The 14,278-nt window shown below is 45.1% G+C and overlaps 1 protein-coding gene across 1 annotated transcript in view; it reads right to left on the bottom strand.

Moving 5' to 3' along the window:
* The window catches only part of LOC109475824 (neuronal acetylcholine receptor subunit alpha-7-like), a 16,252-nt gene extending 7,140 nt beyond the window's left edge, over window positions 1-9,112 (bottom strand). Inside the window, exons 1-4 of the mRNA XM_019776614.1 lie at window positions 8,788-9,112; window positions 2,464-2,603; window positions 1,200-1,244; window positions 58-167 (exon numbers count right to left, since the gene is read on the bottom strand). Coding sequence (XP_019632173.1) covers window positions 58-167; window positions 1,200-1,244; window positions 2,464-2,603; window positions 8,788-8,845 — 353 coding nt within the window. The 5' untranslated portion in view covers window positions 8,846-9,112. The remainder of the gene's footprint in view (window positions 1-57; window positions 168-1,199; window positions 1,245-2,463; window positions 2,604-8,787) is intronic.
* Window positions 9,113-14,278: the final 5,166 nt, after the last annotated feature.

The following is a 14,278-nucleotide window of genomic DNA, read 5'->3' as shown; positions in this document are numbered from 1 at the left end:
TCCACCGTACAGAGTGGAAATTACTGCAAGTTATGGCGTGGAGACGTCTATACAAACCTGTTGTACATGAGGATGTCTGGAACCCAGATTCTCTTAGGGTCCAGCCGGATCTGATTCAAACCACCAAACTCTGACTCGTTCCATGATAGATATTCATCCGTCCATATCTGTGTGAAAACAGCAGGACAGGTAGTGCGAGCAATAGGACAGGTACATCAGTGTGAGAACAACAGGTTAGGTGCCGGCGCAGGCGGCCTAATAATGTGCCCATTTCTAGGACGAGCTTCGCCGCCTCTGTTGGGACCACGTTGGGCCGAAGTACACTGGGAGGGGGGCACCAGCAAGCAGGTAGTTGGCCTGTGACATTGATACAACGCAACCTTGCGTCTTTCCACCAAACAAAAATGATTGTAGTTTAGGCGAATCGTGCTCGGCCATAATATCGCTGGAACTTGTGGCACGTGGACCAGATGTGAGGTGTGCGATTTACCCGAATCACGGTTCCAGCGCTTTCGTCTGAACAGGGCCTTTGTTGTAAGTTCAGACAAACGTCAATGCAGTCTGAGCAGCGTATCACCTGCGCGTCATAAATCATTCATCGTCGGGTGTCAAACAAAGGCTGAGCGTGTTTCCTGGTGATTGCGTTTCCGATTACACCACTTCAGGCCCAATTATACTTAGATTTCCTCGGGTCGGCTCCCGGATTACATGCAAAATAAAGTAAGCCCCGCTTGGCTTCATTATTGATTTTACACAGGAGTCAAAAAGTTAATAACGCAAAGTTATTGTATTACAGTACGGAAATTAGATAAGGTACAGGCGTCTTTGAGCCGTGAATGTGTGACTGTGTTGGAGAAAATGTGTAAATGTGACAACTCTTCAACAGCTTGCCAAATCAGCGCTGCTCTGTGATATAATGACAGCAAATATCATTTCTGAGTTGATACGAACTAATTGTTGACATGAAGCAACAGTTCACAAGGCTACGACCCCACCTAAACGATTTTACGTCATAAAGTACCTTCGTATTGGTGTTGACGACATGTGAATATGATTATATGTCTATATTGACATGTAGATCTTTCATTCATTTAGTCATCCATCCATCCCTCCATTCATTCATCCCTCCATCTATCCATTTATACATCATTCTATCCCTACATCTATCCATACATGAAAATGAGTTATGCTTTACTTACCATTCTCACCCAGATGTTTGTTGTCAGGATCTGATTTTTCTCATCCTGAAAAGAACAGCACACCCATGATTCCAAGTAAAACTAAGATTTCTGGCTTCAAGGAAGTATGTCATCCCCGGCTTCCTGAATTCCCCCATATACCGACCTCTAATCCTTTCTGTCAGAAGCCTTCACGTTTACGTCATTGTCGGTGTCTAACATTTTCACCTCCCGTCATTTTGCCTGTTAAACCTCCTCCCACCCACGTGCTGTCAACCTACTTCTAAAAACAGATGTACAAAACAACAGCTCAGCTACCCACAACAATTCTTCCGTACCCTGAGGTAACAAAAGCATCAGTCAGACGAAAGTTTAAGCTATGATCTTGGCCCCGTTGTCAAACGCACTGTGCATTCCTGACTAGTCTGACTTCCTGGCTTGTTCTACACTCCATGATGCTCAGGGTACAATAACACCGGTGTCCGCACGGGGTGCAGCCCCGGCCGGGCTCCTAAGTCGGGAGGACACCGGCTGTCGTGGTCATAATGAGGACCTTGTTTACATAAAAAAACTGTAGGCGTTCTGGTGATCACTGGAAATGACGTCCGGTGTAGTTGATGGACAACCGGGCACCGGGAGAGGAACTGTTGTGGCTATCACGATTAGGTTTCGGCGTATTTTTGTCGCCCCCCCCCCCCAAAAAAAACAACCCCGACAGCCACTGGGGTCACACGGGACCACGTCCGATAGTACAAAAGCAAAACCCGTTAACTACCAGGTGGGGGCCCTTTTTGCAGTTGAGCCCTAAGTATGACTGTTGTGCGTGTTTGCCTGCTACCTGCCCGTCTGTGCCAGAACTAAGTGGAAAGATTGACCGCTGCAGACGGGAGGTAACATATTGACCCGTTTGTCCCATGATGCCTCCCTGTTGACCAACGTGCCGTCCATTTGGAATCACGCGTCATTTCAAACGTACCCCAATCCGGAAAGGTCCCGACACCGATATAGGTAATCAATAGTTAAGCCCCGGCGACATACATCGTACGATGTACTGAAGAAGAATTTTGCTCTGCGACGAAAATCACCATACGTCGTATGTTTAAGAAGAAACTATTGCACACATTTTCTCAAATCTGCGATATACGGCACGACCGTCACGAATAGATGCAAGGTATGTGGACTGGGAATCCGTACATGCGTCAGCTATATAATGGTACCTACACGTTATGGTTCCTAAACTGATATCAGCAACTACTGTACCCGCCCTATCAGTTATGGTACGTACCACGTCTATAATCTGTTGCAGGGTAACTCCTAGATTGACAGTGAGAGCGTCCGAGTCGTTTAGAACCGGACGCTCCAAGATGTTGTAATTCTTCAGGAGTTTGTCCAACAGCTTTCGTTGGTGCCGGCCCTGGAGAGAATCTGTAGACAACGGAAAGGAGTTAACATTTTAGACCCTGCAAACTTTCATCAACTTTCCACAACTGTTTTAACACCCGCCACACACCTTAAACGTGCGTCACAGTCTGTCTCTTATGTATGGGTCAGCATCGTTCAGGAAAGAAAATGATTCATCATCTAAGATTTCGACATTTACTTCTAATTTTGACATTTAGATGGGTATTGACAGTGCGTGATGCGGTAGGATATAGAAGATTGGAGAAGGAAATTCAAGTTTGGCATGTTTGCTACATTCCCCAGTTCGGTATTTGGCACGCGACGTTAACATTAAGGCCGAGAACACCGTGATTCGGCCAGTAGGCTTTCCACACCAGTGAACACATTGACTCGCCATCCTGTACTTGGCGAGGAGTAACACAATCAATCCTAAAAAGGTTCCTTCTATTCCGTTATGTCTGTCTGTCTTTCTCTGCATGTGTTTTGTGTTTGTGTTTGTGTCTTTGTACGATGTGTATGTGTATGTCAAAACAGTAAAAACATAGCGGGAAGTTGCGATATTAAAATGCGTCTTTGTCATTACTATCATTGATGTCTTTGAGATTTCCATCATCAGTATCGTGTTCAACCATAAGATGAACATGCCACTAATTCCATTGTACACGAGGATGGCCGCTCGTAAAGAACCAGTTTCCGTGCCTTTCTCCGGTTTCCGCATCCGATTTCCGCGATTTCCGTATCCATTTCCATATCCTGACTTTCAGGCTTTCTGTATCTTATTTCCGTACCCGATTTCCTTATCCGATTTTCGCGATTTCTGTACATAGGGCTCAGGTGTCATTCCCGGTTGTGTCATTACTGGAGCGACAGAGGACCCGGCCAGCGGGATTTCGGGGATGCTATCAGATCACCATGGAAGGCGATAGTTCAACAGTGCTTACCAAACAGCTCTGTATTATCAAATGACTATCAGAGATGAACAAATTGCCTTACTCATGATGATTTGGTCCAGTGAGGGCTATCAATCTAGACTCGCTTATGGGACCACGATAGCATTGCCTTATTGAATTATTAACCTCGTCTTTAGTTTGCTTACATGTCCTGTCTTTTACGTTTTGTTTCTTGAGAACCGGCAGGTTTGTGTGTAAGTCTGCAGTCAAAGTTTTGGTTTCAAATTCAACTCTGATTCTGAATCATACATATATCTGCCAGTTTGAAAATAGTGTGTTTGAGAGATGCACCACCCCCAGGTATGCACGGTTTAGATAACATAAGTGCATTTTAATGTGGGACGTTGCACTGGAGTCCGCATTTTTCAGGGTATATATGACCTGACAGAATTATGCTAGTAGACGTTACACCCTTTGACTTTGGTGGGCCGCTTTTTAAGAGTTCAATGGAAGAGGTCAGGCGCCGTGTTAACATAGCATAGGATATCATCGGATCTGCATTCTGGGTGGAACGATGGACTAGGCGGTTTCGACTGCAGAGCTCAGGGCGTTCAACTCTGGACGGGAAGGTCAATACCCTCCACACTATTCATTCTATTACAGAATTAAATTAATCTTGAAACAGCTTTTGACCAAGTAGATAAACCAATTGGCAGTTCTCTGTTATAATCCCTTCCTCCTCCTTTCCATACATGGCTGTCCATCCTAAGCCTGGTGATTTCCCCTGCTGTATCAATCCTCCATGTCCGAACGGTGCATTACCTGTCTTATGCATTACAGGTGCATTACTGATAGCTTTTGTTCAGTGCGCCAAAGTCCCAAAGCCAGGGTCTTCGACGAATCAGGTTGGTGAAAGTCATCTACAATAATCATTCATTTTTTCACAACCACTGCCAATTTTCTCAACGACAGTAGAGCTGATTTTATCTGCTTTTAGCGTCTTACCGTGACGAAAACAGCCGAAACATGGAAAGAGAAAATTGACTGTGGTGGTGAAAAAAGAACTTACGTTGTACTTGAATAGAACTGTGCAATTACTGCACACAGATATCCCGTAAGCGGCGCCATACAAGTGGCGATGGTAGTACCTGATACAGGCAGGAGTTGGACTATCTATTCATGTCCACAGGCGTGATGATGAAGGACGTGTCTGGCATGGAGAATCCACTGACGCCCACCGGCTTGTCCAACAACATGTTCTCCACGGCGGGAGGAGTTTGATAGATTTTTTTTAATTACAAGTCTAATTATCGAGCAAGGCAGCAGAGAAATGTGGAACAGATCCACACAAAATCTCACAACGACTATATGCCCCACGATGTATCTATATTGTCCGGAAACGAATCATTTATAACATTCATCAGGCCAAACCCTCTGATCCTTACAACAAATCAGACTCACTGATCATGGGAAAACTATAAAAAATCTGGGTTTCGCCCAAGCGCAGTAAGTCCTGCCGACATGCTATATTCACCCTTCTTTCCAGAGAAGCCTTCCTTATAAGTTATATAGTGCTATATTTATGTATTTGAATGATGTGTCTTTTCGGTCCAGACTGGCGATCTTTGCCGACCTCCATCTCCGCCTGCTCACGTGCGCGGATCGCCGGGTCGCCTGCAGGTTCGCCATTTTAGTTACGGGAAATGTCAACATTCCTGTTCTCCGCCCGCGACACAGATCACGACGTTTCTCATCAGGAGACAAATCAAGTTCCTGATTTGGACTTAGCCAAATTTTTGACTGACCGAATCCAGTCAAACCACGACACGCAGTGGCTCATCGGATAAATAGAAGGTTTATAGCGTCACCCGTCTCTGCCAGTGAGGGATGGTTGTAGGGCCCTGATGTGGATGGCGTCTTGTATGCCTCTTCCAAAAGAAATTGGTTGTGTGTCCAAGCTTAAGATTCCGATTTCGCCCAATGTCACCAAATGTCCAAGCGACTCTATATGGATGTGTTGTAAAACGTCCGAGGTTGTTGAACCTCGCACGTTGATTGTTACGAGTATGCAGTCATGTCCAATAATCATATCCATAACTAAATCACGCGACAGACATGTTCCATACGGGCGCCAGTAAGTTGATTTGGGCTGATGATAATGAAGTAAAATTACCCCAGGGTACAAAGAAATTAACATCCGAGTAAACAAAAGACCGATTTTGATTCTGAGATTAAAATAAGATTGACATGAAACAAGTTGATGTGGGCGAACGATAATGAAGTAAATTGCCCATGGTACTCAGAGATTTAAAATACCAGTAAACAAGAAGCTGACACCGAATCTCTGCATTAAACAAGGACCCCAACGTGCGCAGCCGATAATCAGTATCTGTGCGTTGTAAAATCCGGGAAAGGAACTTCTAAACGACCCCGCCCGGCGTCCTAACACAGTCAGGGACAGGGTCTTCCAGGGGAGACAAATGGCCGGGGTAACAGTAATAGATCTCTGTGTCTACTTGTGTCAATTTTTATCAACAGAGCCGTATGCAAAACGAAGATACAATTTGTCAGGTACTAACTAGCTAAAATGGAACAAAACGCAATGTTTCATCCGGTTTGTTAGTACCGGGCAAGATTTATTTCGTGTATCCCTACTTCGGTTCTGATGCGTCACTATTTGTAAGATAAAGTGTTAAAATCCCCACAAAAATTGTCCATTTACTGTTGCCAGCGATGCGTACATGTCAAAACGTGACATGTTACTGCGTCTGATATATGCGGACGGAGATGCGGACTTTACAAGACGTTGCAATGAATTATTTGCAGGAGTTGACTGTCTAGATGAAAAATGTTCATGTAAAGGATGACTTCGCTCTTGTCTTTTTATTCCCTGTCGAAATAATTCCCCAAATCACCTCCTTCGCCCGAGCGTCATTAGTTCCAATCACTTTCACCGTCTTAAAGTAGTGACTAGACGAGAAATGAGGTCCCGGGGCACTTCTGGCGGTGAGATGTACTTGTAGTTAGTTTTACCTCATTGTTTCAATCCGAGCTGCGTTCCAATCACGGAGGGAATGGCGGACATCACTCACACACACAGGAACGAATGACTGGGACGGTCTGAATACGGCTCGGCTCGGGTTCAGTTTGTGCACATTAGTATCAAGAGCTGCTGTTATATCCAGAACCGTGCTTTAGCCAGAACCCTGCTCAGGCACGACTTTGGATAATTCACGCGTATCCAGAACCGTGCCTAGGGTGAATCTGCGTTCTTGGATACGCGTTAAGTATCCAGAACCGTGCCTGATCCTGACCCTAAACCATTCAGCCATAGAGTTATATGTAGATAGGCTTGGTTCTTGATACGACAGTTGTTCTGTTTACATCAAATTCGTCCAATATTTTTCTCGCACAATTTCTAATTAGACTGCGACAGAAATAGTCGTCATCAAAGGTCGACGGCAACATGTTTGCCAAGAGACTACCGAAACACGACTGTCACAAGAATGCCCTGAAGTTGATGTCGCAAACCTATCGTACGACGAACGGCACCGGTCCATCGTATCCAGAACTATCTAGTTCTACGTCTGGATGGGTTAATGTTAGGATCAGGCACGTTTCTAGATACTAGTAGTCTCCGCGTATCCATGAGCATAGATTTGCCCCAGGCACGGTTTTGGATACGCGTGAACTATCCAGGAGCGTGCCTACGCATGGTTCTGGATGAAAAATAGTTCTGGATATAACGGGGCCCTGATGAGGACAAGATGTCTTCCAACGCAACTCAGCTACACACTTGGCAGTACAATTTATCAGTACTGAGGATCTCAAGTCTAGCTAATTGATAATTTATCTGAACTGGTAGACACTTCCCCGGGTTTGACGTCAAACAAGATAATGTTACAGCCTGCGGTATTTGAAGAGCGTGCGTACGTATATCTCTATACTTCTTTTCATTCTGTGTTACCTTGCAATTAGCCTTCGGGCATGAGTTTGCAAGAAATATATGATTTAAAACATACACTTCCGGATTCCCGACTCGTGCCTTGCGTTGGGGTAAAGATTAAAATTTTTGTGGGATCGCGTTTTATGTTGTTCAATGAAACTTTAAAACATCATAAGAAAGACAGAAAGAAAATTCTGCCAAGAAATCATAAAAAGATCAACATTAGTGACTGTCATTAACATATGTAAAACCCATTTTATTCCTGACATTCACATCCGACAACTGCATGAAGTTTGACGGATTACCTGTCTTTACGCATGATAAAACGGGTTTGGAATTTCTATCAGGACAGCTTCCTCACCTCCGCGAGGTTCTATTTCCGTAAAGCCTTTTGTCAATAGAGATGAGAATGCAGTCGAACCGCAGAATCTAGTGATTAGCAGCGGCCTGAGCCGGGAAATTCAGGCGGTTGTTCTCGGTCTATTACCACGGGTTTCTGTGAGATGCGCACCAATAAAGGTGTGGCTGGTGTTATTTTAGAGCTGGTCTGTTATAAAGGAGCAACTGAATTACATAGAGGCAATAGAATAAGGCATGTCTAACTATAACTGCAATCTCTCGTCACTCTTTCTGAACAGCCATATATAAGTTACTGCACAAGCGGAAGGAAGAAGTGTGAGGAGCATATGATGTATCCATTTCCATTGTATCTATTTCAATGTCTGGGTTAGGATTAGGCACGGTTCTGGATAGTCTCCGCGTATCCAAGAACGTAGATTTTCCCAAAGCACGGTTGGTATACGCGTGGACTGTCCAGAACCGTGCCGGAGTATGGTTCTAGATAAATCGCGGACGCAACATCTTTGTCGCGTATGGTCAGCAATGTACACAAGCAGATCTTTGTCTTGTGGATCAGTATTCGTATCGTATCCTTTTGACACTTTCTATCGTTTTACACGGACGGTTTTGTATAAAGCGGCAAAATCACGACAATATTTTGATGCCTCTTTGGAATTCTTGGGTTCTTGGGTTGACAACGATCGAGGCGGGTTGATATCATGGTGGGCTGATATCAGGGTGATATATCAGGATGGGCGGATATCAGGAATCAGGTGGACTGATATCGGGGTGGACTGAAGCAATAACGGCATTCGGCTGGCGTGACTTTTCAGATCTGTTTCATAATCGTCATCGTCAATGCTGTACGTATACGTGCCGTAAGGTCCTCTTTACACATCAAACTAGTTAATTCCTTATCGTCAGACATCTTTAACCAGCTATCACCATTAAGACTTCATACAGCAGTGGCATTCATCCTTCCACCTCCAAAGATGATAGTAACGCTCTGTGAATGTAAGTGGAGAGTTCTTACCTCTCGGAAGCAACAGGAAGGCCAGGAGAAAGACAGACCAGCCCGGCGTCCGCGCCATCCCTGCACAGAAAACTTCCCCGGACCTACAGGCCGAGCTTTGTGGTGCGTGTGCTTTACCACCACGGCCCGCTGCGGAGAAACCCCCGGGATACTGACTTCGAGTGCCCGGTGCGCTGCGCTGTTCTGGGGGGTGCCACAGTCACGGCAACTCCCGCTCCCCTTCACCGCCCGGATAGGGTGTTGTATCAGCCAGCGCACCCCTGCATGCGCACACTCTGACGGTGTGTTGTATCAGATCTCAGCACTTTGATGGGATATGCATGAACCGTGGTTACAGACCACTCCCAGGCAACCTCGCGCCTATTGGCAACTCCCTACGCGCAAGTCGTTTGTTGATCACGTCTTTATCTCAAGTATCTCCGTCTAACCAGACTGTATAATCCGACATGGTTGCAGTAATTACCGCGGAACGTAGGACGGTAATTAGCCCAGCGAGAGGGATTAGGGTGGATGAAATTATGCGTGATTGGGGAGATTAGCCGGCGTTTCCGTGCGGTGATTAATGACGTAATCTCCCGTATCGTCCATCACATCCAGGCCGAACACGCCACAGACTTACGGAGGGTGTCACCCGTCATCTCACCTCTGACTCGTGGAACCGATCTGGCGCAGGGGGTCAATTAAAAGCCATGGAATCCGTTCAAACGGCGCTGTTGGGGCGGTGAGGATGAGACTGTGCAGGACAGGGCTGTACATGGAATCGCCGTGCGTGTGACGGAGAGGAATAAAACACCCATTACGGGCGGCTTGTCTTTAAACCGGGGATGAGGGCAGTGAAACGTGTCTGTCAGGTCTTATTCATCTCTTTCCTATCGTAGTCGACCTGATCATGAGCTGGAGGAAACTGTTTTATTTCCCCTTATTCCAAAGGGAGGGTTGAGGCAATCGCTGATGTACCATAACAGGCAGTCACAGTGACGTGTTAAAGCATCATCGTCGGTATCCAGAGTAACAACATGTAACAATTCCTTTCTCAAGATCTAACCACACACCACACCGTACGTGCTTATAAAATCATTTCATAACTTTTGGAGTTTCGTTGTTCGTCGTCAAACAAATAAAACCACAATTTTCAAACATATCAAATTCACGCTCCTGAGATCATAACAGCCTTGGCGAAGCTAACTAACCTTGAAATGGATTTTACGTCGTTATTCTTAGTTTCCCAACACTGTCTCCGCTCAGAAACTGATTAAGTCGAGCCTGACTAGGTTGACTCGCAGCGCAACTCAGCCAGGCTCTATCCCTGCATTAGTGTATACCGCCCACCGGCTCACGCTTCCTGTGATCCCTGTCACCCGTAAGTGCACGCCGTCCCACGCGAGGAGCCCTGATTTAAGAGGGGTCCACCTGCAAATGGTCCCTCGGCACAGTTCTTCCCAACCATTTAGGCCTGTCAGACCGGCTTTGGGTCAGGAACATGGCGACCAATTCCGGCACCATTGGGAGGAGACAGGAGAAAACATATTCTCGATCGAGTTATTGTCGTGTGGTGGTTATTGTCGCGATGGTGTAAGTGGTAGTTATTGTCGCCATGGTGCAAGTGGAGGCTATTGTCGTAATGGTGCAAGTGGTGGTAAAATAAGTGTTGCAACTGAGCTGTACGTTTTCTATTGGCGGCTGCGGACTGCTATTTAGCACTCAACAAGAGAAGTCAACAACTTAGAGGCATATTAATAAAATGCAAGGGAAATTCTTCTCACTCCTGATCATTCCTCATTTTGTCAGACTTTTGACCAAGTTAGATTACACGGTTACCTCTGTCCATAGGAGACAGGTGATGAGAAGGCCTAAAACCACACCAACCACTGGTGACCTGTACTGAACTGAACAGAGCTTGACGAAAGTGGGAACGTTTAGACCTTACCAGGTTCAAAGGAAAAAGAGTATTTTCAAAGAATACGCACTACACGAGTTAACCCAATCGTGAAAGCTACACATTTTCCCCCTGACGGACGTGTTATCTCGGGCAAGTGTACCATGTTCTCATCCGTCACCACTATGTACAGGGACGTATCTGTGCCATACTCTACTCTACGATGCAGGAGGTTGTTAGTCTTTCCATATGTACGAGAAGACTCTTTATTTCAGCCCTGTGGCCCATATCAAAAGATACATGCAATAACTATACACAACAATTAAATACAAACACATGACAAAAATCCAAATCCTATTTAGTATGTATGGCAGCGTGCAGAAGTTAACATTTGTTGCTACTGAGCTCTGTGCTGTTACGTTGCTCGATACTGCCTACGAATTCGCCGCCACTAAAACAGAACTGGTTGGTTTAGCTGTACGTTTTAACAACGGAAGACGTAGCGGGAATCGTTTTCCGATCATTGTAACTGAAACATTTTATCGCAGACTGTGGTTCACATGATAAACGTACGAACTATTGCTATTATTGAGCAGGTGCGTATAAATAGCTGTAAATGGTATAGGCGGCGACTGAAATCAGAATGAAATTCCCATGTAAAAGGTGAATTGCTTTATTCCAACAGATTTCATTACCCCTGAAGAGACCCCTGGGAACGAGAGGCAAATACCAGCGGACGTTCGCCATACTTATTACGGCTCAGAAATTACGCTCATTCGTCATACCTGTCCAATGGTCCTGGTTTTCAATTACTTTTATTGTATATGAGATTTATATTGTATTGCTGTAACTAGTCTAATCGCGATCATATCGTTGTACAATTCATATTGCGTTAGGCTCATTTATAGTTATTGCCTCCTTTTCGGCATAAGAACTCTCCACTTACAAACTAGGAACGCCTTTTCTGGTTCATGTAACAGAAATAGTCAGTATGTTTTAGTACAGAGCTCTCTAGTTCCACTTAAAACTACCACATCACGTAAATTGATCAAAAACTCAAGGAAAGAACGGATCATTTCAATTCTCAATAGCCTAGTGTCCAGTCTATCGCGGCTTGGGAGGGCTCTTGTCGGGGCTGTAGTATAATCTCCCCGCCGCCCAGCTCAACTAGGCTTCCGGGAGGTGTTCTGTATGGCGACAGTTGATTAGCCCACCGTGATACACGCCAAAGCATCAGGTTCGGGGCCATGGACACTAAAATCGAATTGTGGCTGTTTCTTATTTTTGTCTATACAAGTTAAATGTACATACTAAATGGTTTAACTGGTAAAGCATCACTAAATACCACTTTAAAGTAAAGTAATACTTCTGGTGAAATATGAGTCACTATACTTACAATAAAATCTTGCTCAGCCATAAAACCCAACTCATTTTCTCCGTAATTATCAGGAAGCCCCCATGGATGGCGGGAATCTCATTTCACGGTAGTGCGCACCCTGTGGCGTCCCACTCCGGGGAAAATACCACGTGACGTCACACATGAATGTCAGCTCCAAAGACCTCTGCCCGAGTTGCGAGGAATAGCGTATTAATGTTCAGGTCAGTGGCAGCAGAAATATCACACCGACACAGCACATCCGGACCAAGGTCATCGACACAACACATCCGGACTAAGGTCACCGACACAACACATCCGGACTAAGGTTACCGACACAACACATCCGGACTAAGGTCAGTGACACAACACATCCGGACTAAGGTCACCGACACAACACATCCGGACTAAGGTTACCAATACAACAAGGTTACCAACACAACACATCTGGACTAAGGTCAGTGACACAACACATCCGGACTAAGGTTACCAACACAACACATCCAGACCAAGGTCACCGACACAACACATCCGGACTAAGGTTACCAACACAACAAGGTTACCAACACAACACATCTGGACTAAGGTTACCAACACAACAAGGTTACCAACACAACACATCTGGACTAAGGTCACCGACACAACATACCCGGACTAAGGTCACCGACACAACACATCCGGACTAAGGTTACCAACACAACACATCCGGACAAAGGTCACCGACACAACACATCCGGACTAAGTTCACTGACACAACATTCCGGACTGTCACCGACACAACACATCCGGGCTAAGGTCACCAACACAACGCATCCGGACTAAGGTCAGTGACACAACACATCCGGACTAAGGTCACCAACACAACACATCCGGACTAAGGTCACCGACACAACACACGTGCATACAGACTATACAAAGGTCACCCCCACTACGGTGTATTCCGTAGGAGAGCAGATGGAATTTACCGACATCAAACTGTCTCTACAGCACACGTGAACTGAATGAAACCCCTTCAGGGCCACTCTCACCATATCTTAGGTGTTATAACTGATGGATATTGATCGTATTGCCCTGATCTTTCCGGGCGGGTTAAGGGTTATCCACCTTAAATCAGATCCATCCAACGTTGTCCGGCCGCTGAAACTAATGGCCAACGGATAGAACAGGCTCCTGGAAAGACGAGCCTCAGTTAAAGTACAGCTTTAGCGAAACTCTCCGCTGGCATGTCTCATGTCCATTACCCAGTAATCCCCCATGTTGAATAACAGGCTGTGCTTCTTTCTCATTTATCCACTTTAACGACTTTCATGTAGAGAGCATCGTGACATTTGTACTTACGTACTTCTCTTCGTCCCAAGCGAGACATAAGGCCATGGCTTTTTATTTCTCGCTGGGTCTGTCCTTAGATAACGTCTTAACTGTTCCCCAAGATAATCCCATGACATTTGTGCCAAACCTTTAGTCGGATGAATATGTGCAAAATGTCATTAGAAGAATTTCACCACTCTGCGCCTTTGTACCCTCCACCTACCTTCTCCTGGCACTAACCCAAGATAAACTTACATTCTACAACAGTCATGTCGCCAGGACTTGGTTCTACTTCTGAGGTGTACATGTTCTCAGGTCCAGAAAAAGTACTCGTGTCTGTTCATCACGTATACTGCAAATGAATAGTCTTGTCTTGCAATTCACATTAATTGTAACAATGTTATTATTTTTCTTTATGATGGTGATTTCTTTAATAGAATGCACAACTGTAAAAAAGAACTTGGAGACTTTTGGGAAGTGTTTTGGATGATTTTTCGTAAATGTGCCGGAAATATGGACGAACATTTATGATGTACGGCGCAATGAAACGGCAATGTTCCCGCTTGGAAACTGAATGCCGGGTGGATTGAAAATTGTAATCCATTACCATGCAGCAAGGTCACACTTAAACTTAGAGGACTTACTGTGCCTGACTAGCTGCTTTGATGTTCATGTCAGAGTTAGACACCCATTTATATTACCGAGTGCACTTATATCGCATAGCTAGTTCAACCCTCACGTTCTTTAGTTCTCCTGCCAATGCTGCTGCAGCCTCTGTGTGTTTCCGTCTCGTAAATGGTCAATATCAAATCAGAAGGTATCATGATTTTTGTTAGGGGCACAAAGGTATAAAAAATGTTACGGCAAATATACACCAGCATCGTAACAAATAGAAAATATGTCAAGAAATTTTTAAAGAGCACAAGTTCGGA

The sequence above is a fragment of the Branchiostoma belcheri genome, unplaced genomic scaffold (genome assembly GCF_001625305.1).
Source record: "Branchiostoma belcheri isolate BF01 breed outbred unplaced genomic scaffold, Haploidv18h27 scaffold104, whole genome shotgun sequence".
Classification (NCBI taxonomy): Eukaryota; Metazoa; Chordata; class Leptocardii; order Amphioxiformes; family Branchiostomatidae; genus Branchiostoma; species Branchiostoma belcheri.
This window is presented reverse-complemented; position numbering and strand designations above follow the sequence as displayed.